Below are 25,261 nucleotides of genomic sequence, written 5' to 3' on the forward strand. Positions count from 1 at the left end.
TGTGTTAGCATACGGTATTTGTTTTTCTCTTTCTGACTTACTTCACTCTGTATGACAGTCTCTAGGTCCATCCACCTCACTACAAATAACTCAGTTTCATTCTTTTTTACGGCTGAGTAATATTCTGTTGTATATATGTGCCACATCTTCTTTATCCATTCATCTGTCGATGGACACTTAGGTTGCTTCCATGTCCTGGCTATTGTAAATAGAGCTGCAATGAACATTTTGGTACATGACTCTTTTTGAATTATGGTTTTCTCAGGGTATACGCCCAGTAGTGGGGTTGCTGGGTTGTATGGTAGTTCTATTTTTAATTTTTTAAGGAACCTCCATACTGTTCTCCATAGTGGCTATATCAATTTACATTCCCACCTGTCTAGTATTTTTTTTGATAGGATGCTAGATATTGTGAACGTTACATTGTTGGGTATCAGATTTTGTTGTCTTTTTTAAAAGAGGGTTGAAGTTTACTTTGACAGGTTAATTTTCCTGTATATCAGATTGATCCTGATAAGGCTTAAAAAGAAATGGTTTTGTTTAAAAGTTTTTACCGAAGTTTAACATACATACATAAAAGTACACATATCATTTGTGTACAGCTTGATAAATTCTTGCCCACGTACTTGGCACTCAGATCAAAAGCCAGCACGTTACCAGTATCACAGAAGATCTGTCTTGTGTTCCTCAAGGCTTGATTTTAAGCTGTGTTAGGGCAGGGCTAAAATCATCTTTACCCTAGAGCTAATTTAGACTACTACACCAAGGCATGGCCTCTGTGGGTCTCTAACGACTGCCTGAGTGATCAACAAGATCTTACTCTGGCCTGCTGGAGCTTGAATGGCTCCTACTCTTAGGAGCTCCCCTCTATACACGGGCAGATCAGCCTACAGAAGGTTAGTGAAGGGGACTCAATTCAGATTTTTGCTGAGTAGCTCCCTCCTATCTGGTACTCTGACCCACAAATTTAAACCACCTCTCCCTCAAACTCAGATCTCTACCCCCTTGATTCAGCAAGATGGTGTGCTTTGCTGGGGAGTCCCCTCTGGCAACAGGGTCCAGAAAATGCCTCAAGGCAGAAAGCCAGGGGGATCACAGGCCTCTTCTCAATTGCTTCCTTTCTCTCAGGGATTATATTCCTGCACTGCTTGTTGTCCAATACGTGAAAACAGCTGTTTTCATATTTGCCCAGAGTTTTATTTGTAAATGGAGGGAGGAGAAATTCAGTTCCAATTATTCCATCATGGCTAGAAACAGAACAAAGGCCTCTTTTAATAAAATTTCCAGCATGGATGCCATGTTTTGCAACATTTCATCTACCAAAATAACCCAATCCACATGTCCCTTCCATCCTTCCATCTATCTATTCAGTGGCTGCTACATCCCTCGGAAACAAAGATGAATAAAACTTGATTCCTGCCCTCAAAGAACTCACAATTAAAAGAGAAAGCCAGAAATGTGTAATAAATTATACCGCTGGATGGTAAGTATAATTTTATAAGCAATATAAGGGTTTGAGAGGACAAAAAGAAAGGTACGGTCAAATCTACTTGGAGAGGTCAGGGAAGGTTTTTACAGACTTAGGTTTAGCCTAAGTTTTGAAAAATGAGTTTCATTTTTCATTAGTGATTGACAGATGGGGTAGGACATTTGGGACAAAAGAAACTGTATGCAAAGTATAAAGTCATGAAACAACATGTAAGCTTGGGAGAACTACTAATTCCAAACACCTGTAACATAGGGTTTGAAGCAGGGACAGGAAAGAGCTAAAGTTATGGGAAAAAAATGGGAGGATCCTATCATAAAGGAGGGCCCTGCATGCCATGCTAACCATCATTTGCATCCGTAATTCATCATCATTGACTACCACCTACAGAGCTCAGAGGATAACTGCTTTATACATATTATATTCATTACATTTAATTCACACAACCATATATTATAAGGAAACTAAGGCTCAGAGAGCTTACATAATTTTGCCCAAGATCACATGATTAGTAAGTGAAGAAGCCAGAATTTAAACAAAGGTCTGATTCCAAAGCCAACAAAAGAAACTTGCCTCTAATCTGTAGGCACTGGGAAGTTATAGAAGGATGCTTTTGTCTTCAGAACTTGTTTTTTGTTTTTAAAATTATATTCACTGATGAAATGGTTTTCAGTAGGAAGAAATAAAGTTAAATTTATGTTTTGGAAAGGGCTCTCTAGTACATGAGGAAGAAGGGCTGGAGTCTGAAGAACCAGTTCAGAGGCTGAGGGAAACAGTACAGGAGAGAAATAAGAGCTTGGACTAGGTGGTGTTTAGGAGGGATGGAGACAAGGATTTGGGAAAGTTTAAGAAGCAGAATCTGTCAGATGCAGTAAACAAGTAGCTTTGGCAAAAGGGGAGATTGTGAGGTCAACTGTGGACATGCTGATACACTGAAAGGACCTGGTTCTGTACCACGAGCAGAGGATGCAAAGGTGTACCGGACAAGATTTCCCCTCTCAAGGACTTGACAGCTCATGTAGCCTCAATGAAGGCAAGCACCTTTCAACACTAGATGGGGTGGACATCATCAGCGCCCCGTGCTTCAGCCCCAACAGACACTGGCTCTGCTGCCACAGGCCCAGCATCCAGATCTGGGACTTGAAGGGCAAGGTCATTGTAGATGAACTGAAGCAACGAGTTATCAGTACCAGCAGCAAGGCACGGCTGCCCCAGTGAGACTCTCTGGCTTCGTCTGCTGTTGGCCAGACTCTGTTTGCTGGCTACACGGACAATCTGGAACGAGTGTGGCAGGCGACCATAGACACCCACTAGAGATATATGGCAGAGCTTTAAAAATAAAAGACTGGTTTTCTGAGTTAAAAAAAAAAATCAAATCTATGAATTCCACTGAAACACAGTAAGTACTATATGGACCATATTCCCTCCTCACTACTATCTTGGAATCTTTGATGAGTCTAAAGCCCCATTCTGGAAACAACTGCTGTGGAACATTCTCACCCTCCACAAACCAGCTTGCAAATGGGAGGTCCTTTTCATGTGGGCTGAGAACTGTTAGGACATGGAGGGAACCAACTGTCCTCTAACTCTGGCTGTAATTATTGACAATGATTTTTATTAAGAACAAATGCAGCACCATTTATCAAACACTGACAAGTGAGCACGGTGTCAAGCACCTGATGAACACCCCCATCTCACTTACCTGCCACAACGATCTAATGACGGGCCTAGCAGTCCTCTTTTGAGGATGGGAAACTGAAGCTCAGAGAGGGAAAATAACTTGCTCAAGTTTCCTTGGTTCCCTGAGGCCACCTCACTGATCACCTGAAAGGCATCTTGGAATGCGCCATCTGCAGGAAGCCTTCAGTGCCCTCTCCCTGGGCTCCTCTGAGCCTGATTCCTATTTTCTTTGTGGCCCCTGTTACGCTATACCCTGAGATATATGTGATTCACAGGTCTGTTTCCCCCACTGGAATATGCTATTTGAAGGAAGGGACTAGATCTGCTTCATCTTTGCTATTTGATGCCCAGCCCTGGCTCAGAGCACTGCATATGGGATAGTCAGTCCACTCCATGGTTTCTGAGCCATCAGTCACTCATCTTGGGCTGCCTGGGGCCCCTGGCCATTCCTTGTACTTCAAATACCCCAGGCTCACTTGCCACATTTATTCAGCACTTACAAGGTCCATACCTAAGACACCCATGACTTAAAAGGAGAACTTTTCCACTGAAAGGGAACTGGAATAGAAAGCTCAAATTCCTTGGACCAAAAAGAACTCAAATTACAGCCCAGAGGCCCTGAGACACCAACCACGTACCCTGTCCTGACATGATCAACAGCAAACCTCATAGGGTCTGGCACTTGTATTTTTCCTACGCTGTCATCTCTCTCTGCCTCAGAGTGGGACCGTGTACACGGACTGGAGACAACACGGGCTGGGTGTCATCCAGACTAGGCTCCGATCGCAGCTCTGCCCCCACCAGCCGTATGATCTGTGGCAAGACACGTGCTCCCTGAGGTTCTTTTCTCCCTCACCTACTCCATGGGGCTAGGATGCCAACTGAGTGAGACCCCGAATGCAGAAGGCACCTAGGGGGCGGCGGGGCTCGGGGGTCTGTGGAGTGACAGAGCTGGGTTCACTTCTTGGCTCCCCCTCTTTTTAGCTCTGTGAGGTAAAGTGAGGATAAGAGAAATACCTTCCTCAGAGTTGTGTGAAGAGTAAATGGGAAGTCAGTGATGAGTGTTTAACACACAGAAGTCAATGAATTGTAGCCACTGTTTAATTACGGCACAGAGGACACATTCTTACAGAACACAAAGGACCCCCCAAAATCTCACAGTGAGTTAAGAGCAGAGGAGTCTGAAACCCTGCTGCAAACCATTCACCAACAAGCAGCAATCTCCCCCAGACAGCTAACCCCCAAGTGCCACTGGGACTCCTGGCGGTAATGCAGCGGCAGTGGCCACCTGCCACCACGCAAGCCCAGCCGCGCATCAGCACACACGGCCAGGAACACCCACTCCTTCCAGTCTGTAAGCCAGTGTGACTTTACAGACTTTCTCACAAGCAGAGTTTTGGAGGCCAAACCACAAACATCAGAACTGTACTTCCCAGGGAGCCCCGACCCTCCTCATCCGTATGAACAATGGGGGAGGCTGGGTCTACTTCGAACAGCCACCCACAAGGCAGCTCTGGGTGGCAACATGAGACAGGTGTGTGGTCAGATGTCAGTGTGGCAAATGTGGCAGCCAGTTGCTTTTCGCTAAATAGGCCCACCTTCTGTCTAGACCTGAGGTAACTAAGAAAGATCTAGGGCGCGTGGAGCCACATGCAGAGCGCTGGCAGTAGACACCCCGCTGCGTGGGGACAGCTGCGTTTGACGATGGCACAGGAAAAATAACGTAGGTCTGAAGTGCTCCAAATTGCTCACACTGAAGCCCTTCCACCCGCCTTCAGTGGGGTTACCCCGGGAGGCTGTCCTGCTCTCTGGACACGGCAATGGCAATGAGGATGGCAAGACCCCCAGGCTCCACAGAAGGAGGGGCCGTCTAGACCCTGGGGTCACTTCAGATGAGGGTTATGAGAGCAAAACAAGACTAAAAAAATGAACCACCTCCCAACTTCCTTCACTGAGACAAAGGTTCCAGAGGTAACAGAAACCAACCGCAGTTCTTAGGCTACAGGAAAACCACAGCTGTATCCATCCCTTCTCCTCCCCAAAGGCATGTTCACGTCCACTGCATGAGCTCCCGGGAGTCAGAACTCAAGGGCTCATTACCCACCACGTCATTCGGGAGGCTCTGGAGGTCATCAAAGGGGGTTTCCAGGGTGTTGGTGTCCACATTCAGAATCACGACATCATCCAGGGCCATGTTTCTGACTTTCTGCAAGTAAGAAAAAAATCCAGAAGAGAAAATCATTGAAGCCCCACGAAGACACAGGCATTTCTCTGGCTTTCTCTGGGAAAGGGGAGTAGGGAAGAAAAGTGACATTTGACAAAGGTATACTCCGTGGCAGGCTCAATGCCAGGCAGTTCACATGTGTGAGGCCATTTAACTGTGACAAAAACTCTGTGAGCTTGTATGGTCATCCCCAAGTCCCAGGAGTGGAAAGGGTTTCAGAGACTAAGTTAACATGCCCTAGGTCACACAGCTAGGGGGAGAGATCTTTACACCCCAACATGATTTATTTTCCTATATTTTCAAATTAAAAAAGAAGAAGAAGAAGAAGAAGCTGAAGTCTAAACCTCTGGTTCCAGGAACTCTGATATACAGCTAGGGTCTTATGACAGCCCCATTCAACCCATCCCCTCTCATTTACCAAAAACTACTTGCCCATCTCTGTCGGCTCTTGGCATTTTGGGGTATGGAATACGTTGTACAGCCTAGTGTTAACACATTAACATTTCTCTTTAACATTAAGTAGAAAGGTCACACTTTCAAACTGGTTCCATTTTCCATAGAAATCCAGCTAGTGAATCATGGCTCCGAGGCTCTGGCCATAACTCGTTATTCTACTGGTACAGTAGTAGGAAGGGTAAGGGAGACTTGTGCCTACTAGGTGCTCGTGTTTGGTGAGAGGATGAAGGTACAGTATGGAGAAAAGAAGAGCCCACCATCTGGGAGCAACTGTCCATCGTCTGTAGAAGTATAAGACTGTATGTAAGCTAGTTTTCAATCACACTGTTTACCCACCACTAGAATCCATCTCTACTTCCCTCCTGCCTACCTACCACTTCCAATCTCATTCAATCCTCTTACCCCATCATATATCAAAGCTCATTTCTTTAGAGTCTAGAACCTTCATTTTGTCCTGATTAAGCAGAAAGACCCATTTGCTAATGCCCTGGAAATGGACAACAATTAAAGTGTAGTAGATGCCTACTAGTGCTTGCTCTATGTTTTACTTACTAATTCTCATTTAATTCTTATCAAATCCTGCAAAGTGCACACTATTACCTTCATGTTAGGTAACTTGAGGAAAATGAGGTTCAGAGAGGTGAGGTGAGTGGCAGAGGTAACGCAGCACCGGCCACCTCCACAGCTCATATTCTTGCACTGCACCTCAACCTCTTCGTCATCAGATACCCCCAGTGAAACTGACCTCTGCCATCCTTGTTGCTCTGAGCCCTAGCACCCCTTTGCCTGCCTGCCTCCCCCTGCTGGCCCCAGGAGCCCCCTCCCTCAGGGGCTCATCAGTTTGGTTCAGCACTGCATAATAACCAGCACCCAACAAAATGATTGGCACGGGCTTCCCTGGTGGCGCAGTGGTTGAGAGTCCGCCTGCCCATGCAGGGGACACGGGTTCGTGTCCCGGTCCGGGAAGATCCCACATGCCGCGGAGCGGCTGGGCCCATGAGCCATGGCCGCTGAGCCTGCGCGTCCGGAGCCTGTGCTCCGCAACGGGAGAGGCCACAACAGTGAGAGGCCCGCGTACCACAAAAAAAAAAAGAAAAAATGATTGGCACTTGGTAAGGGCTCATTAATATCGGTTGATGTTTGTTGTCTCAAATCCCAGCCTCTAGGACAGAATTTTCGTACCTAAGTAAACATTTTGAGATTCTTCCCAGCAGGAGGGTTGGAACCATGCTGGTCAGAAGCCTCCCAGGGTTGAAATAACACTCCCAGAGGGCAGGATCCTGGAACCCTTCGGCTCAACAAGACCAGGAGCCTCAAATTTCTTCTGCTGTTGACTTTTCCAGCGGCTAGTCAGTCCACAAACCTATCAATCAATTCATACGTTTACTAAATGCTTCCTGTGGGCTGAGAGCCGCAGGGGAGGGACAGGTTTGCCTACTTAGAAGTTTATTCTTTCCTCCAAACCCCAAAACTGATATTAACTGACTGCTTTATTCACAGGGTAAAAAGCTATCAGCAAACAGCATTGATAACTAGTGTTTCACAAAGCACAATCCCATTTTACAGTTGACAACATTAAGCCTCATGGTGAATTGTCCAGGGCTCCTTAGCTGCCTCACTTTGCAGTCCGACAGGTTAAATACTTCGCAGTGCACGAGCAGGAAGTTACAAAACAGCCTCAACAAGAACCTTTTTCACTTACATCACACTTCAGAGCTCTCAAAGTACTTTCACACAGATTCTTTCATTTTCAACAGCAGCTGGAGGTGAGGGATCACCATTTCAGAGACGAAAAACTGAGGCTCAGAGAGGTGAAGTGGCTTGCCCAAGGTTATGTGGCTACTAACTGGCCTCTTCATCTGTAAAATCGAGAAGATAGCTGTGACTGCTCACCCCACCCCAGCCCTCTTCCCCGGGGCTGCTGTGCGAATCAGAGGCGGTGTGTGCACAGCACTGGGCACACAGTAGGCCTCACAGTCGCTATTATTATTGCTTTTATAATATACACGTCACCCACGGCCAGTCTGGAAACTGTAGCGGCAGTGGCCTAAGGGCAAAAATCCTCTGGCCCCTCTTGGTAACTGCTGGGCTCTCACTTCAAAGGCTGAGACTGGCGCTGGACACGGAATCGGAGAAGGGGCCACGAGGGGCTCCGGAACTCAGCCGGTGACTCCAGGCCTTGAGGACTGAGCTGAGGGTCGCTGCACCTCACAATCGCCAGTTTTGCCTCATCTGACCTCCAAAGAGCTCCAGAGAGCCCCAAACAGATGGGGGCAAGGGGCCTGGCCATTGGAGAGAAGCCTCGGTCTGAAAGGCCCAGAGACAGGGCTGTTGATTCTGGACCAGAATTGGGTGTTGTTTCTGCGTTCCCAGTGGGGGCCCAGTGACACAGACCAGCCCTTGTGGGCTCTCCACGGCTGGGCTGGAATGGGCTTTTGATTTCTTCCCACTCCTGGTTGGAGGACTTGCTGCTTAAGCTGTGTGGAGTGTTTACTTTTTGAACAATGGCAGCAGGCTGAAGAAGAGGAAAAAACCTGGCTCTTTCTTCTGACTTAGCAGGCCAGGGTCCCCTTAGTAACCAAAATGCCCGTGCACCAGGCTCCAGGAGGAGCTGGGTCGGCACAGTTTCCTCTCATAGGACAATGCTGCCCTCCCGGTGGTAAGGTCTCTTCCAAAGGGGCTGGCGGGGACTCAAGGGCCTTCCTGAAGCTCATGTTCCCAAGGAAAGAATCGGAGGCCAGCTTGGCCGGATGGTGCCCTATCCCTGAAAGGCTCAAGGAAACAAGAGGAATGAAGAAAGGCAAAAAACAAAACAAAGCCCCTCAAACTGGGGGATGGAGTGGGCGGTGCTGATGGAGAAGGAAACTGGGCCATTACTGGGTGACCGCATTTAACCCTGACCATGCTATGAGGGAGGTATCACCAGCTCTGCGGTAAGGAGGAGGCTCAGAGAGGTCAAAGAAACTGGTCCAAATCACACAGCTAGGGAGTGGCAGAGTTGACTTCTGAACCCAGTCTGACTCTTCTGAAGATGTCCTCAAACCCGTTGCTCAGACTTCAGAACAAGTATCTACGTAGGGCATGCAGCTACACCAGCACCCTGAGGGCTTGCTTTCTCTCACGCAAAATGACACCTCTTTTGTATCATAAAAATTACATATGTAAAAAAAAATGGGAAAGACAAAAAAGTTCAAAGAAGAAAACTGTGGTTATCCTAATCCCTCTACCTGGAGATAATGTTTTGGTGTATTTCCTTCCACAACCCTCTGCCCCAATCCCTACTTTTTAAAACACAGCTGAAACAATTTGTAATGTTTCTTTCTGATTTTCTCATTTATTACAATATAAGCAATATTTCACTTCATTAAAAGCTTTGTAAAGATCATTGCTAATTGCTACAAAATGTTCCACTTCATAGAAACAAACCCAATTAAGCCCCTTTTGTTGGCTATTTCCAGTTTTTCAGAAATTATTATAAATCATGTTGTTGTGAAATCTGTAGGCATGAAGCCTTGTGCTTTAGCATGGTTTCCTAGAAGTGGAATTTCCTTTCCACTTCTTAAAGAAATGTCCCTCTCAAATCCGACTTTGAGAGAGATATCTTTACTTCCAATTATTTTAAAGTCATTTTATCCACAGCTTGTGTTTCCTACTCTAAGTGAAGAAAAATCAGCAAAGACACGAGCAGATGTCAAAATAGTCCTCCAAAAACCCTACCCAATTAAAACACTTACTAGTACCGCAGCACACCGAGACAGCTCTCCGGTAGCTCGTCCCACCAACACATTCCCTCTCTTTTTAGTTACAACATATGCCAAAGCTCCTGCCAGCTGCAAACCCTCCCCCCACCAGACTCTATAGGCTTTTTCTCAGAATGAAAAAAAAAAAAAAAAATGATACTGACATGCACACCGGCTTTCCAAATGGCATTTCTTACACAGAGAAACACACAAAAATGGCATCTTCCCATAAATATTATTAATCAAAAATGTCTTTCCCTTTATACTTTGTCACGGACAGACTTAGTCTGACCTCTGCCTTTCGGGACAAGAAAGGGAAAAATCAGAATATGGGAGGTGGTCAGGGCGGCTGAATGGATACAGGCTCAATCTCATAAATTCTCCAGGTTTTCATCTGTAAAATGGGGATCACGATAGTACCCACCTCATAGAGTTGTCGTGAGGATTAGATAAGTGAATGTACGTAGAAGAGTTAGCAAGACTGCCAGGACATCCATAAGAGGCGTTCAACCAACAGCGGCTCTCTTGCCCGTCCGTCCCGTCTCCCTCAATGTTTCTCGGAACCTCAGTGGAGCCTGGCTAACCTTACCCCAAAGGGCCCGAGGGAGCAGAAAGTTTGCCTTTCCCCATGGTAGCCTATGGTTTACTCCCACAACCAGAAAAATACATCAATCTAGAGTCATTAATACAGGCATTTAACTCCTTCCCTGGTCTGTGGGTTTTTTGGGGCCACCAAGACAGATCTCTGTATTCTCAGCTCCTACCTCAAGATTTGGCCCACAGCAGGCAATTTATGAATGAATGCATGAATGAACGACAGGAAGTAGAGCCTAGAGAGGAAGCCCACAGGATCCGGAAGCCAGTCTGTCTGAGTTCTCACTTAGCTCCGCCACTCACCAGCTGTGTAAACTTGGGTATTTCACTTCATTTCTCTGTGCCTCAGTTTTCTCCTCTGTATACAGTGCTTACACCTCATGCGTGTGAAGAGGATTACATGGGTTAACATTTTTAAATCATGTAGACTAGTGATTGGCACATGAGAAGCTCAAGATAAAATAAAATTTAAACAAAAATGAATGGGGCTTCCCTGGTGGCGCAGTGGTTAAAAATCTGCCTGCCAATGCAGGGGACACGGGTTCAAGCCCTGGTCCGGGAAGATCCCACATGCTGCGGAGCACCTAAGCCCGTGCGCCACAGCTACTGAGCCTGCGCTCTAGAGCCCGCGAGTCACAACTACTGAAGCCCACTCGCCTAGAGCCCGTGCTCCGCAACAAGAGAAGCCACCACAATGAGAAGCCCGCGCACCGCAACGAAGAGTAGCTCCCACTCGCCGCAACTAGAGAAAGCCCGTGTGCAGCGACGAAGACCCAATGCAGCCATAAATAAAATAAATTTATTTTAAAAAACCCCAAAACACTGCAACAAAATATTTTTTTAAAAAAAAGGATGGGGCTTCCCTGGTGGCGCAGTGGTTGAGAGTCCACCTGCCGATGCAGGGGACATGGGTTTGTGCCCCAGTCTGGGAAGATCCCACATGCCGTGGAGTGGCTGGGCTCGTGAGCCATGGCCGCTGAGCCTGCGCGTCTGGAGCCTGTGCTCCGCAACGGGAGAGGCCACAACAGTGAGAGGCCCGCATACCGCAAAAAAAAAAAAAAAAAAAAAAAAAAAAAGAATGGTCTTTTGAGGGTGATGGAAATATTCTATATCATTATTGGTAATGGTTTCATGAATGTATAAAACTCAGAATTCATTGAATCGTACACTTTAAATGGATGGTTTGCTGTGTATAAATTACAGCACAATGAGTTGATAAACATATTAGCGTTATGTCCAGAACACAGAATAAAGTCATAACAGACAGCGAAAAATAACAACGCATGAATGATGGTGACCAAATGCCACACGACAAGGTGATTCTGCCCTGAACCATCACCAATGTAAATTCTGATTTGCAGCTGTGTTTGGCTCCCTGCTTCCTTCCTTTTTTGTCTAGCCTAAGGTTTTTTAAACTTTTTTTCTACTCATACCCTTCTAGGATAAATATAGAATCCAATGCCCATGATATACATCCCTATGTAAAAGTGGGGTCCACTTGAGGATCACTATGCCTTCGGTGTATCTTCTCGAGTCAAGAAGATTCTACTGAACCTTACTTTCTAAAGTTGGTTGTATGAAAACAATGGGTCCCCTCAACTCCTGTGCTAAAATATAAAGTATCAGCTGTACCTTTTCAAACCACACCAGTCCTCTGCACAGATGGGGCTCACCCTGCCTATCTAGGGAGGGGATTGGGCAGCTAGTGACAAAAGACAGGATTTAGAACCAGGTCATAAAATGAAGAGCAAGGACTCGTGCTGGTGATGCAATCCAGGGGATCCAAAGAATGGTCAGAAGCATGTGCTGTCTCCCTGGCTGAGGAAGCCGGGGGCTGGAGGTGAAGGAAAGAAGCTGGTGCTGGACCTTGAGGAGCAGAGGCCCAGATCCACCTCCGCTGCCTCAGCTGAGAACGGGGGTCCTTATCTTGTATGGGAGTTGTTGGGGGGGGGGTGTCAGTGAGGTGGCATGCATGGAATAAATGAGCCAGCACACGGTGAATCTCTTCTGTTGTCCTTTCATCAGGACCATCGTGAGGGCAGAGCTATGTCTTATTTGTCTCTGCATCCCTAGTGCCCAGCACAGTGCCTGACACAGGGCAAATGCTCATTAATTGGAGAATGAATTAAATATTGTGGCCTCTCACTCTACTGGGAGGCAGGCCTGGCACAGATGTCAATGTGAGCCCAAATGGACAATGTAAGCCCAATGTAAAAGTCTGCACAAGGAAGTGTGATGGGAGTAACAATAATAATGACAATGACAATAATCACATAAAATTATCATGATTAACGTGTGTAGAATTAATTCACAGTTGACATAGAAAGTAAGATAGGCATTACCATGGTAGCTTAAGACGTGGGTTCTGGAATGAGACAGCCAGATTCAAGCCTTGCCTCAGCCACAGAGTATCCTTCAGTTAGTTCTTCACTTTTGAGCCTCAGTTTTCTCATCTATAAAATGGGGATAATACTACCTACCGTCCAGCTGTGTTTGGAGGTTTAAGCAGGATAATACATGTAAAGAATTTAACACAGTACCTGATTGCAGTAAGTACAATGAATGAGAGGCTCTGAAAAGCGAGTTTCTATCCTTGCGATTTGAAAGTAGGATTAGAGTTCCAAGACTATACGAATTTGAACAACTGATTTTCAGACTAAAGGCAAAGGCTAATGACTCCACTATTATGATTCTGTGCCACTGAAAACTACCACCAACCTATTGTTTTTTCCTGGCTATGTCTCAGGGACATGAGCACATTCTCTGGAGCCAGACTGCCCGAGTCCGAATCCCAACTCCGCCAGTTACAATTGTGTTACCTTGGGCAAAGCCTTTAACCTCTTTGTGCCTCAGTTTCCGCATGTGTCTGATGAGATTAAAATAGTACTGACACCCAGGATAATGGTTACTCTTGGGTCAGAGGGAGAATGACTACAAGGAGGCACAAGAGGGGCTTCTGGGGGCTGGTAACGTTTTGTTTCTTGATCTGGTGGTGGTTACATGGCATGCCTGCCTTGTAAAAACTCACCCTGTTCTATACTTTGGATGAGTGTACGCTTCCCATAAATCTCATACTTCAGTGAAATGTTTAGGAAAAGCAAATAATGTAGATTTCACTGGATTGTTATGGTGGTTAAATGAGTTAATATACGTATAGTACTTAGAATAGTGTCTGGCATATAATAAGCACTGGGTATTGACTATTATTATTATGAAAACAACATAGCAATAATTCTATGGATAAAAAGGATTCAATCTAGAATATATCTGTCAGAAAATTTGTTTGCAAAGGTAGACCCTTCCCGGACACCTATTGCTTCTCCAATCAGTCCTGTCCCCTTCTCCAGTTGAGGAGCAAAGCAGCAATATTATTGGGTACCTTCCGAGAGACATTTGCAGTCCTGAGTCAGCCTGCTTTGGGAGAGCAGCAGAACTGAGTAGGAGTCAGATTGGGCTTTGAGTTTTATCTTCTTTAATGCCTACTTACAGGACCCAGGGCAGGTTATTTAAACACAGTTGAACCTCAGTTTCTTCCTCTATAAAATGGGGGCTATGACCACGTGCTACATAGGGTTGTGACAGGATTAAGTAAAAAGAAAAAAAAATGGAAAAATTCATTTTATACCTATGTGGCCATGTTCCCATCTGCCCAGGGTACTGGTCTTGGCTACAGGCAGGACCATGCTCAGTCAGGGAGACAGCACATGCTCCTGACCATTCTTTGGATCCCCTGGATTACATCACCAGCACAAATCCTTGCTCTTCATTTTATACAGGCAGGCCTTCTCCTTGCTGGAGTGACCCCTGAGGCCTGTAAGGAGTCTCCTCTCCTATGGCCACGCCAGCACCTAAGGCAGCACCTCTGACACCAGCATCTAGACCACCAAGCAAAGGGCACGGGTCTACAATGACTTCCTGCAAAGACACTTTGCTTCAAGAGGATGCATCATCCTCTTAAATCAGAGCATTACGAAGTCCACAGAGTGCTTTGCTTTGGCTCAGAGAAAGTGCAGTGTTTGTTTCTCTCTGAAAAAGGCACAGTAATATGGCTCCTGGCATTACAGTTTATGTCTCACTTAAGTATGACTTCTTGGCAGGTTTTTTTTTTTTTTTTTAAAGTTTTGAAAGGTAGGGAATATGGTTAAAACAAAACCAAAAATTACATCTTCATAGTTCGTCCATTTAAACTTTACCCTAAACGACTATTGCTGGCCTTCACACAGTCCCCTCTTAGGCTGCCTATACTCCTGGTTACGTGTGGACTGAGGCACAGCTAACTTCCCAGGGGCCTGCACGGCCCGGAACTGTGTTACACGCTCCGCATCCATCACGTGCCTGACGCCCACAGTAAGAAAATGAGAGCTGCTAGCTGATGTGCTCCTCCCGCGGCCCAGCCCTTACATGCCGTACCATTTAACGCAATCCTCACGACACCCTTGTGAAGAGACAAGGAAATGCAGGGGCAGAGAGGTGAAGTAACTTGTCCAAAGTCCTATGGCCTAGCAGCAGTGGAGCCATAGCAGTGGAACCCAGATGGACACCAAGAACTCTGTAGTATCCAATGCACCTTACTAACTGCTCTGACACGTTGTTTCCATCACAAACATACTGAGCAACTGTAATTTAATAGATGTTTGTCAGGGACACACCAAGTGGCTTGATGGTTGGTCCGGACTCCATTAAAATTCTCAAGGGAGAGGGTTTCCTATGGAATACTGTACCCATTGGATGGATGAGGACACTGAGGCTAAAGAGATTAAACAGATTGCCCATGTTCTCACATGCTTGTGAGAGAAAGGATTTGAATCTGGGTTCTCCATGCCAACGTTCTTTCTTTCCACTATACAGCCCACATCAAATGTACTCAAATGCATGCGCATGTATATGAGAACATAACAAAGAACAGCACGGGGAGCTGCTGGCCTCCTAGGAGGAAGGGAAAGAGAAATCAGAAGGAAAGTGGAAAGGACAAGAAGAGGAAAGGCAAATATGCAGGTAGTCTAAACTCTCTATTCCCTCCTGAAATCTCAGATACACACAGAGGGAAGAGTGACATTTTCCTTCCCCTCCTCTGGCCCCAAAGGTCACTGAGCTGCCAAGCAGTTGATAAACGTAGTGGCTTTTCTTTGGAGCCAGGAGTCACTGATTTGCTCCTTCCTGCTCTGCAAAATTAAAAATCTAAGCCTGACAGTTCAGAGGACCCCTGAAAACACTGCTGGAATTTCCCAGTGCGCTTTAAACAGAAACAGAAGCTTGGCAGGGGAGGGAAGTGGTGTAAGCACCTCACAGGTCAGGCCAAATCCACTCCTCACAAGGTAGTAAGCACTGACTCTCATTAACAAGTCCAGAGATTTTCAACCCAGGTCAGCAAAGGGGCTATTTCTTCAGTAGTGCTTTCCCTCCTTTCCTGACCATCCATCCATTGGACATTCATTCATTCACCCATTTAGCTAGCCATGTCAAACTGATGGATGACTAAAACATGATCTCTAAACTCAAGGGGCTCCCGGTCCACTTGTGTGTGTGGGAGTGTGGGTAGGGCGGGGTGGGGTAAATTATAATCAATAAGAAATTATAAATCAATAAATTATAATCAATAAGAAAAGGCATAGTCATATGGAGTGGAAAAGATCTCAATCTGGTGGAACATCTCCATTCACACAGAGCTTGCTCAGCTGCCTCCTCAGGATGGTCATGGCCCAGAGCTGCAGAGTCCCAAGGTTGGTGTCCTGGCTCACTCACTTACTAGCCAGGTAGCTTTAGGCAAGGCCCTTTGCCTCCTCTAGCATCAGTTTCCTTCTCTGTGAGACTGGGTCTTGATCCCCACCTTCAGGACTGTTGAGAAGATTAAAAGGAGTTACGGTAGGACACGTGCTTCCTAAAGGGCCAGCCACAGGGCAGAAGCTTAGTCAGTGCCAGCCAGCCTCCGTCTGAGATTTTGGTTCTGCCAGCTCTGCCAGCTCTGGGGCTCGCTCTACACGTCCACCCAACACAGCACCACCATCCACTCTGGCCTCCACTCTGGCCCCCAAAATGGAGGGGTGAGCCCATGTGCACGCCTGACACTGCTGGGGTTTTGCCCCAAATTGAAACACCCTTCCTACTGCTAGAGATTCAGTTTCCACATGTGTAAAAAGAGGACAAGGAAGGTGTCAACACCTTTCACCACTGCTGCAAAATGCAAACGAGAGATGAGGTGGCAGAGCACTTGGTAAGATGTGAAGATGGCCCAGACATGGATCACCATGACTATCTCCATCCTGCAAAAGCCTGCTCTTCTACGAAACCTTCCTGACTATTCCTGCTCCCACAGCAAGTGGCCTTCTTTGGTCCTAAGCAAGTACAGTGGGCAACACATACTTGGATCCTCAATTAAAACCTGATTAGTGATGTTTCTAATTGTTTCATGTGTACCTGTCACTTTTCCCTTAAAGTAACTGGTTTAACCATTCTATATTTACATACACTGCAGTAACACTCACCACTGTCATCTATAAAATATCGAGTTTGAAAACACTATATTTTTAAATACCTGATTTCATTTGATCCTCATGGAATAGGCGTTATTATTCTCATTTCACAGAAGAGAAAAATGAAGCTCTTGTTCCAGGTCCAGAGTAATAACAGAGCCAGGACCTGAGCTTTGGACTGCCACTCCCCAGAGCCTGGGCCCCTTCTCTCTGTGGAGCCCCGTCTACATTCCTGGTTTAGCAAATACTGAGGACAGTGACCAGATCACATATTTCTTTTGTAACCTCCATATACAGACTTATCATAGGCTAGATATATAATAACAAAAAGACCCCAAAGGCAGGGTCTTATTATTATTATTTGTACACACTAAAATATTTCACACAACAAAATAATTGGGTTTGAATCCTGGTCCTGCTAATTATTAGCTGTGTGACTTTGGACAAGTTACTTAACCTTTCTGTGCCCAAATTTCATCATCTGTAAAGCAAAGCCACCACTTCTATAGCACAGACTTGTTGTGAAAATTAAACGATGAGCGTAGTGCGTCCAGCAGTATTTCAAAAATAGTATCCATCCAATTTGAAATGACGAAACTTGAATTTAAGAGTTTCACTTGGGGTTTAAGGGGGTGTTGATTCCCTAGTCCCAAAATGGTTTGGAGTCACCCTCTCATAAAATAGGGCCTTCCTTCCTCCCCCACAACTGCCACTTGCCATCATTCATTCATCACAAGCACAGCAAACCTGGACTCCCATCTCCACCTGCCTTTTATTTGAAATGTCAACTTTTAAAGAGTGGAGAGGTTGGAAACCCAATTTAACAAGCATGCTGAAACATTGTTTATTGCCCCCATAAACATGGCTTAGTGAGAATTACGGACTTAATCAGAGTGAACTTATCTCCCAGTGAAAAGGAACACTTTAAATTTCAGAAATGGCACCTTCACTGTGAAAATCTCTTAACTTTTCAAACAAACTACAGGGGGTCTTAAACATATGGGCAGTAAAGGGGCAGCCGTTACTGTGATTTGTCTTGCCCGAGAGCCAAGGAGCCCTAAAGGTCCATAACAACTTTAAGATCTAGGAAAAATATTTGGAAAATCATATTCAGGAGACATGTCTCTCAAAACACCTGAAAGGTCTGCTGAGTGGGAAGTAATATCTGTATAGTTGCTTGGGGCTGCCTAAAAGAAAGGACCCTGTGGTCATTAGAACAGGGCCTGTTTAATAAGCAGCAGCACTGGGAAAGCTCACCTCTCATCCTGTTTGTACGATTAAGCATTTAGCAATAGGCAATATTTGGGGACCAGCTTTTCAGAAGAGAGGTGCTACATAAATCCCAAAGGCTGCTAAACAGGTTGTGTGATTTTTTTTTTCTTTTTAAAAAACATGAGGATGAGGTCCTAGGAACCCCAACTTCCTAATTTGAGGGAGGCTTCATTAAGGCTGCTCTGATCCTTCCAGGAAAGGTTTTCATAAAGATGCCCCATTTTGCAGAGAATGTATCAGCCTGGCTGCCAGAGGCAGGAAAGGCAACAGATATAAAATTTTATTATTTCAATGCCCCAGTAGCAGCCAGGAGGACTTAATGAAATCACCAAGATTTACAATCTGAAATAGCTATTGCACAGACAGATATGGTTAAGGAAGCTGTGCCTTCTGACCTTTCAACCCTTTGATCCTCACACAGCAGGTGGCCTGGAGCCCCCTCCTGGGCATCTTCCCTCTCTTCCGACACTGCTGAACCTTGATGTGCAATAAGCCTGACCCTACACAGGTGACTCTCACAGTGCTTATCACCAGCAGCTGCTGCTAATGGAATGGCCCAAATCACTTGGCCTCGAGATTCTAACTCAGAGATGAGGGGGAGAGGGATCTGCTGTGCAGTGTCCAAACGGTGCTGAAATGATGCCCAATAGTTCAGCCCCAAGTCCAGTTGTTTGGAAATGCTTAACGATGTCATTACCAAAAACTGTCCTAGAAATGGAACTCTGGTCTCCTCCGATTTATACTTTGAGTTAGAAAAAAAAATCACCTTTTAAAAATAAATCGCAAAGCTCAAAAAAAAAAAAAAAATCAACCCCGAAGTCCCAAATGCATCTCTCAGAACTTCCCTAAAACCATGTGCAGCAAATTTATACCAATGAAAATCAAAACAATTTTTGGAAACCTAAAATTGACTGTTTTCAGTTCCATGAAATTTCATTTAAAAAACCCCATATGCCAAAATGTCCAAATTCTCTTATTTTTAAAAATTGGGATGACTTCCAAAATCATAGCTATCTTTTTCTTCCTTTTTTTTTTCTTCTAAAGCTAAGGATGGGTAATGTGCATATGTACTTATCAAGCTTCATAATTTAACCCGTTCGGTCAGTACAAAATACTTTCAATAAAATGCTGAAGAGGCAGGATATAAATTTATTACCACTGCATCTTTTAAAACAATTGACTCCCAGGCACCAGGGTTTAACAGATATTCTGTTTGGTTAAGGACATGTCCAGGAGTCTAGGCAGCCCCAGTCTGAAGCTTTTAGTTTTTGTCAGGTATTTGGGTTTATGGAGGAAAGGATTTTAGGCAGGGCACATAAACCATTCTGTGGGATGTTGATAACGTCCAACTTCACTGCCACTGTTGATCATACTTAGGAAAAGCCCTGAGCCCATGCCTTTGTTTGTAAACAAAAATAGTACGGTGGCCCCATTCCTTACCTGCAATGGCCTGAGCTTAGGTCACAAATGTCTGAACCCAATGGGCAAAGAAAAAACCCACTTCTTTTGTAGCCTAAATGGCATATATTTTAAATATTCAACTTTAAATTCATTTTGAAATCAGCTGAGAATCAGACAGTATGTAGAGAGAGGTTTATAGGCTCCAATTTTAGTCACACTTTTCTCTATGGATGTTTAAGTTTAGTACGGAGAGCAGTTTATGGAGAAATCAGTTTAGTAAAGGGAAAAAAAAGGAATAGTTACTATATCACAGTTTGACCACTTTGTATAAAATTATTATTAAGTGCTCTTCTTCAGAGATGCCTATTGGAAATACTTTATTAATAATAATAGCTACCATTGGGTGAGGGCCTACTAATGTGCATGGAACTTTAGCCATATTATTTCTAATTGTCATCACTTTGAGGCAGGTGACCCCATTTTGCAGATGGAGATGTTAAGCATACACGCACAGATGCTCGGCGACTTGCCCAAGTTACAGAGGGACAAATAGTGGAGCTCGGATTCAAACTCGGGATCACTGCCTGCCTTCTCAGCCCTTGGTCCAGCCACATTTTTCCCAACAAAAGCAAAACAAACAAAACAACAATATGCAATAATTTGTGCAGAAAATGCCAGATTTCAGCTTGCTGACACATTGCCATGGCCCATTTAAAGGCCTTCCGAATCAATTATTTTAGGTCATTAAGAGGAAGTTTAATTTGGTTGACAAACACCCCTACTGTGGTGACCTCACATATCAACAACAAACGTCTCATGGTCACAAACCTGTACCATGAGTCTGCTGAGCATGGTGTTAAACAAAACCACATGTGCCCTGATTCCAAGTGGGATTTGACTAGGCCAAGGGCGCCGCTTTTCAGTCATCATGCTGCTGGTCTCTGAGCGCCCACAATGGCCCCGCCCCTAATCACTTGCAAGGAGTTTGAAAAGAAGTCACCAGTCCCATGTGGCTGTATTCAGTTGAGAGTGCCTTTAAGCTAATGTTGATTTAGAAAAAGTCACTCAATAAAAACTACAAAAGGAGGCTGAAAAAAAGGGCAGAGCCAATTTTAGGTAGATGTCTCAGCTTATTTTAAAGAAAATTTACCAGTTCTACACACACATAATACTGATAATCACTTTCATCTACTTGGCGCCTACAACGTGTCAGGGACCGATTTTCTCATTTACTCCTCATTAAAAAACTCCTACGAAGTGGAGAATCTACCCAAGGAGTCTGAAGCTCAAAGAGACACCTTTACATCCCCATCTGCAAAACAGGAGCACCCCTCACAAAGGCGTGACAATGAAAAATTATACAGCTCAAGTGCCATGTATATTGGTAGAAGCTCATTCAATGGTTGGTATTATTATTAAATATTTCCAATAGGCATCTCTTCAGAGGATAACATCATAGTAGTTTTGTACGGAGTGGTCGAACTGTGAGATTTAGTAGCCGTACTTTTCCCCCTGCTAAACTGATTTCTCCTTAAAACAAAGGAGCTTGTTTAAAGTCTCCCAGTAGCGGCGGACCTAGAATTTGAATCCAGGTCCCCATGATTCTAGAGCTCAAGAGCTCTTCCGCTCTGCTCCACAGCCTCCTGCATGCTGCTCCTTGTGTTAATCTGACAGGAATTTGGTTAGTTTAAGCTCCTCTTAGTAACAATTTAGAAACTTTGGGTCTTCTTTGAAGTCAGTTTTAACGTTGCTAAATTGACTGGCTAAGTGATGATAGGAAAATTGGAAAACAAAAGCATCAATGATGGTTTCACATTTTCTACTGGGACTCTCCCTCATAAATTACTCAATTTTTCTAATCTATAACAGAGGGCTATCTCATCTCACAAGAGAACATTTCAGTCACGACAAATTAGACTGAAAATGTACTGACTGCAAGAGATACTTAAATCAGCCAGAAGTACTTGTTCCCTTTGATAACATAAATTACTACTAGGGCTTTAAGTTGTTTCATATTAACTAATTCCAACATTAGGCTAAGTGGCATTTAAGAACCACACATTTTAAAAGCAGACGCCACATGAGGAGGAGAGACCTTCCAGGGGGAATCCATCAGGCGAAATCCAGAACATTCTTCAGGCCCTAAGTTGAACAGAGCTGCTGAATTTTCACTCTGAATGCACTGGATGTGACAGATTCACATGTGATATCGCTTGATAACAGCACGCTAAGGAAATTCCAGCAAGACCAAGCTACTGTCCAATTACTTTTCTCTTTATATAATTAAGCAAGCGTCAGGGTTTCATTGATCTAAACTTTGTCTCTTGTTTTTACTACTCACTATGAAGAATAATGTTTGGTAGAATTTTTTAAAAAGCTCTTTACATCCATTATATCAGTTAGTTCTCACAACTCTCTGAGATGGATAATATTACCTTAATTTCACTGATTAGAGAATGGAGCCTCGGAGAGGCTAAGTAACCCAGCCCCAGTCGCAAGTGTACTCAGAGCTTTCCTCTGGAGAAATATGAGGCTGCCAGACGTGAGCCCTCCGTCCCCTCACCACAGTGCTCAGGGCATGGCCTGGAGGCCGCGCCGAGAAGGAAGAGCTCAGGCAAAGGTCCTGGGAACCTCTGCCGGGACTGCGGCAGGGTTAGGCGTAACCCACACAGCCTGATCCAGGGGCTCTGGGGTCTGACAAACCCAGCACAGCAGAGGGACCGGATGCAAACTACTTTCTCTCTCTCAGCCTCAGCTTCCCCATTTGCAAATATGGATGTCTCCTCCTTGGCAGAGAGATTCTTAGGATGTGCAAAAGTGAGAACAGGTACAGCACCGGGCACTGTGTCTGGCATGGAACAAGGACACAGGAGACGGCAGTTTCTTCCCAACCTTCTCCCTTTCTTGCTAAATCTCTCCCCATGAACCTATGACTGAAACTACCAGGTGGAATTTTTCATGCAAATATCACCATCTTACAAAGCAGGACTTTGATTACTTATCACTAACAAAGAGATCTCACATGGAGTTTCTCAATTCTCGTGAGAACACATGCACAAGTCACCACCTATACCTGCATATAATTATGGCTGAGAGTTTTGCATGAATCACAGTATTAACAAGGGCAAACTACATCTTATACTGTCTACCTGTGGAGTCCTGTGACGAAGCAAAATGGTACAATGGTAAACAAGAAACACTCTTCTACACTGACCGTGAAACTTAAAAAAAAAAAACATAAAAAAATGAACAAGGGATTAAAGACTTCCTATGCCAGAGAAAAATGAAAAGAAAAAGCTAGTTAAAATGGCACCAGTTCAGCTGACAGCAATTCAGGTTCTTTTAGAGGTAAAGGGGAAAAAAAAGTTATTTTTCTTTGTCTGTAAATAAGTCAGTGCTGTTATTTTGTGTAAAAGCTCCACAGTTAAACCATTGCAGACACAGACGAATATGGCCTCTGCATCCCAGAGACGGAGAGGTGCTTCAGTGTGGACAGGGATGTGTCCCTGGAGCGGTGGCTCAGCGCTGCCCCAAGCACTTGGTGCATCTGTAAAACCAGGCTTCCATGCGCTCCCGCTGAGCCTTCCTACATAAAGGATGGTGAGGAAGAGAGGAAAGCTGTGAGCTGGGCCTGTCTCCTCATGCCCCCACCACATGTCTCTTGAAATTGCATTGGTGGGAGAGGTAGGTAGACCCCTGTGGTACCTGGGTCTCACTCCCCTGTTCCTAGTGCCTGGAACTTAGCATTTAGTATATAACCTAAATTTATCCTCTCAAACTGCACTGTAAAAAGATTATCTAATTCATAAAAAGTACTTGGAAACAGAGAGGAAACAAAAATCTAGTAAAAATGGTGCTTGAAACCTCAAAGTAAGTCATCACTACAAACACCTCTGCCACAGTTTGGTAGTTTGGTAGCAAGGAAACCATTTGGAAGCTTGGGTTTGGGACGCTAACACATCTGAATTTTATGTACATGGTTGTGGTGTGTAATTTTTTTTTTTTTTTTGTGGTATGCGGGCCTCTCACTGCTGTGGCCTCTCCCGCCGCAGAGCACAGGCTCCAGACGCGCAGGCCCAGCGGCCATGGCTCACGGGCCCAGCCGCTCCGCGGCATGTGGGATCCTTCCAAACCGGGGCACGAACCCGTGTCCCCCGCATCGGCAGGCGGACTCCCAACCACTGCACCACCAGGAAAACCCTAAATGCCCCCTTTTTTTTTTTTTTGCGGTACGAGGGCCTCTCACTGTTGTGGCCTCTCCCGTTGTGGAGCACAGGCCCGGGACGCGCAGGCTCAGCGGCCATGGCTCACGGGCCTAGCCGCTCCGCAGCATGTGGGATCCTCCCGGACCGGGGCACAAACCCATGTCCCCTGCATCGGCAGGCGGACTTTCAACCACTGCGCCACCAGGGAAGCCCCTTGTGGTGTGTAATTTTACTTAAGAATTACCTTGATCCTTACAAACAACAATTTACTTTATGAACATGGTTAAGCCGTTTCCAAGCATTTTATATGGAAGGACCGTGTTTCTAACGGCCCAGGAGGAGGAGGCCTGACCCTCCCCTATTTACACCCTTCAGTGGCTCTCCGTTGCCCCGTAAAGTTGAAACTCTTTAACACGGCTTACAAGGCCCTGGATGGCCTGGCCCTTTGCCTGCCTGCCACAGTGCTCCTCTCCCCTTCAGCTCCACGCTCCTGTCAGACACTGAACTGCTCATACTTCCTGGGAAACACCACGGTCTACACTCTAAGTCTTTGTAGATGCTGTTCCCTGTCCTCCTGGTGGAACTCAAATTTACCTGCTAGGTTTCCATTTAGGCATTCCTCTCCTCTGAGAAGCAGAGCCCACAAGGCTCAGTTCACTGTCTTCCCTACCAGAGCCTATAGCCTCTCAAATTCCCTGCAATTACTTTCTCCTTGTCTGCATATGTTCTAGACAGAACTCTGAAGGCACAGATTATGTCACATTCACCATTTTATATAGAACCCCTAGTGTGATACAATGCCAGGTACACAGAAGGCTACCAAAACATTACTATAGAAGGGGATGTGTATTGTGTACCGACCACAGGCCAGACACTGGGATATGCTGGCCATATACAGGACTCATTTATTTAATCTTTACCACAATCTTAAGAGATGGGGACTAACCACTCCTATAGATGAAGAAAGTAAGATACAGAGACAAAGTGCCACACCTGAAATTACTACTGCAAGGGAGTGGTCAAGCAGGGAACTGGAAGTGCATTTATCAAGTTCCTTAAAAACACCACTCCCATCCCTGACACATTGCCCCCAGCATTGTCAACCAGAAGAAAACAGCAGGCACAAGCCAATTCTAGTGAAATTCTTTCCCTAGGGAATGAAGGTGATGATCCCTGGAACCCAAGAGTCCCTAAAACACAATTTCAAAGGCATCAACTTAACAATGTAAACGGCTTTAAGGCCACTGAGGAAATAAAAATGGCAATGGTTGCTGACCTCTGTTGAACTCTTTATGTGCCAGGCACTGTGCTGAGTACCTGATAAGCATCTCACTAGACCCTCAATGATACTATAGGGGGGAGCTATGGCCATTGCCCTTATTTTACAGGTGAGAAAACAGAGGTGCAGAGGTCCATCACCTTGCCCAAGATCAAACAAGCAGGAAGTAGGGGAGCCAGAACCCAGAGTCCACATTCTAACCACCACACTCTACTGCCTCTGCATATAGGTGGAGCTTCATCTGCAGTCTAACCTGAGCCTCTGTCTGCACTGTGTCACTGCTATCACCTTTCCTTCCTCCTTCCTGACCATCACCAGGAATGATACAAAACACCTTCTGCATGCATCCCTCATGTGGCTCTGAGGTCTGAACACAAAGCATTATTTGTGAGGCTTGGAAAGGAAGGTCTTCATTTATCAAAAAGGAAAAGGAACCCATCTACCAGCACTGACC

General features: G+C 45.2%; 1 protein-coding gene across 10 annotated transcripts in view; it reads right to left on the minus strand.

The window, feature by feature from the left end:
• Positions 1–25,261, minus strand: part of DENND1A (DENN domain containing 1A) — a 540,810-nt gene that overhangs the window by 177,050 nt on the left and 338,499 nt on the right. For all 10 annotated transcript variants that reach the window (XM_073806587.1, XM_073806589.1, XM_073806585.1 and 7 more), the window contains one exon: positions 5,271–5,372. In XM_073806587.1, the coding sequence (XP_073662688.1) occupies positions 5,271–5,372 (102 nt within the window). The remainder of the gene's footprint in view (positions 1–5,270; positions 5,373–25,261) is intronic.

The sequence above is a fragment of the Tursiops truncatus genome, chromosome 6 (assembly GCF_011762595.2).
Source record: "Tursiops truncatus isolate mTurTru1 chromosome 6, mTurTru1.mat.Y, whole genome shotgun sequence".
Taxonomy (NCBI): Eukaryota; Metazoa; Chordata; class Mammalia; order Artiodactyla; family Delphinidae; genus Tursiops; species Tursiops truncatus.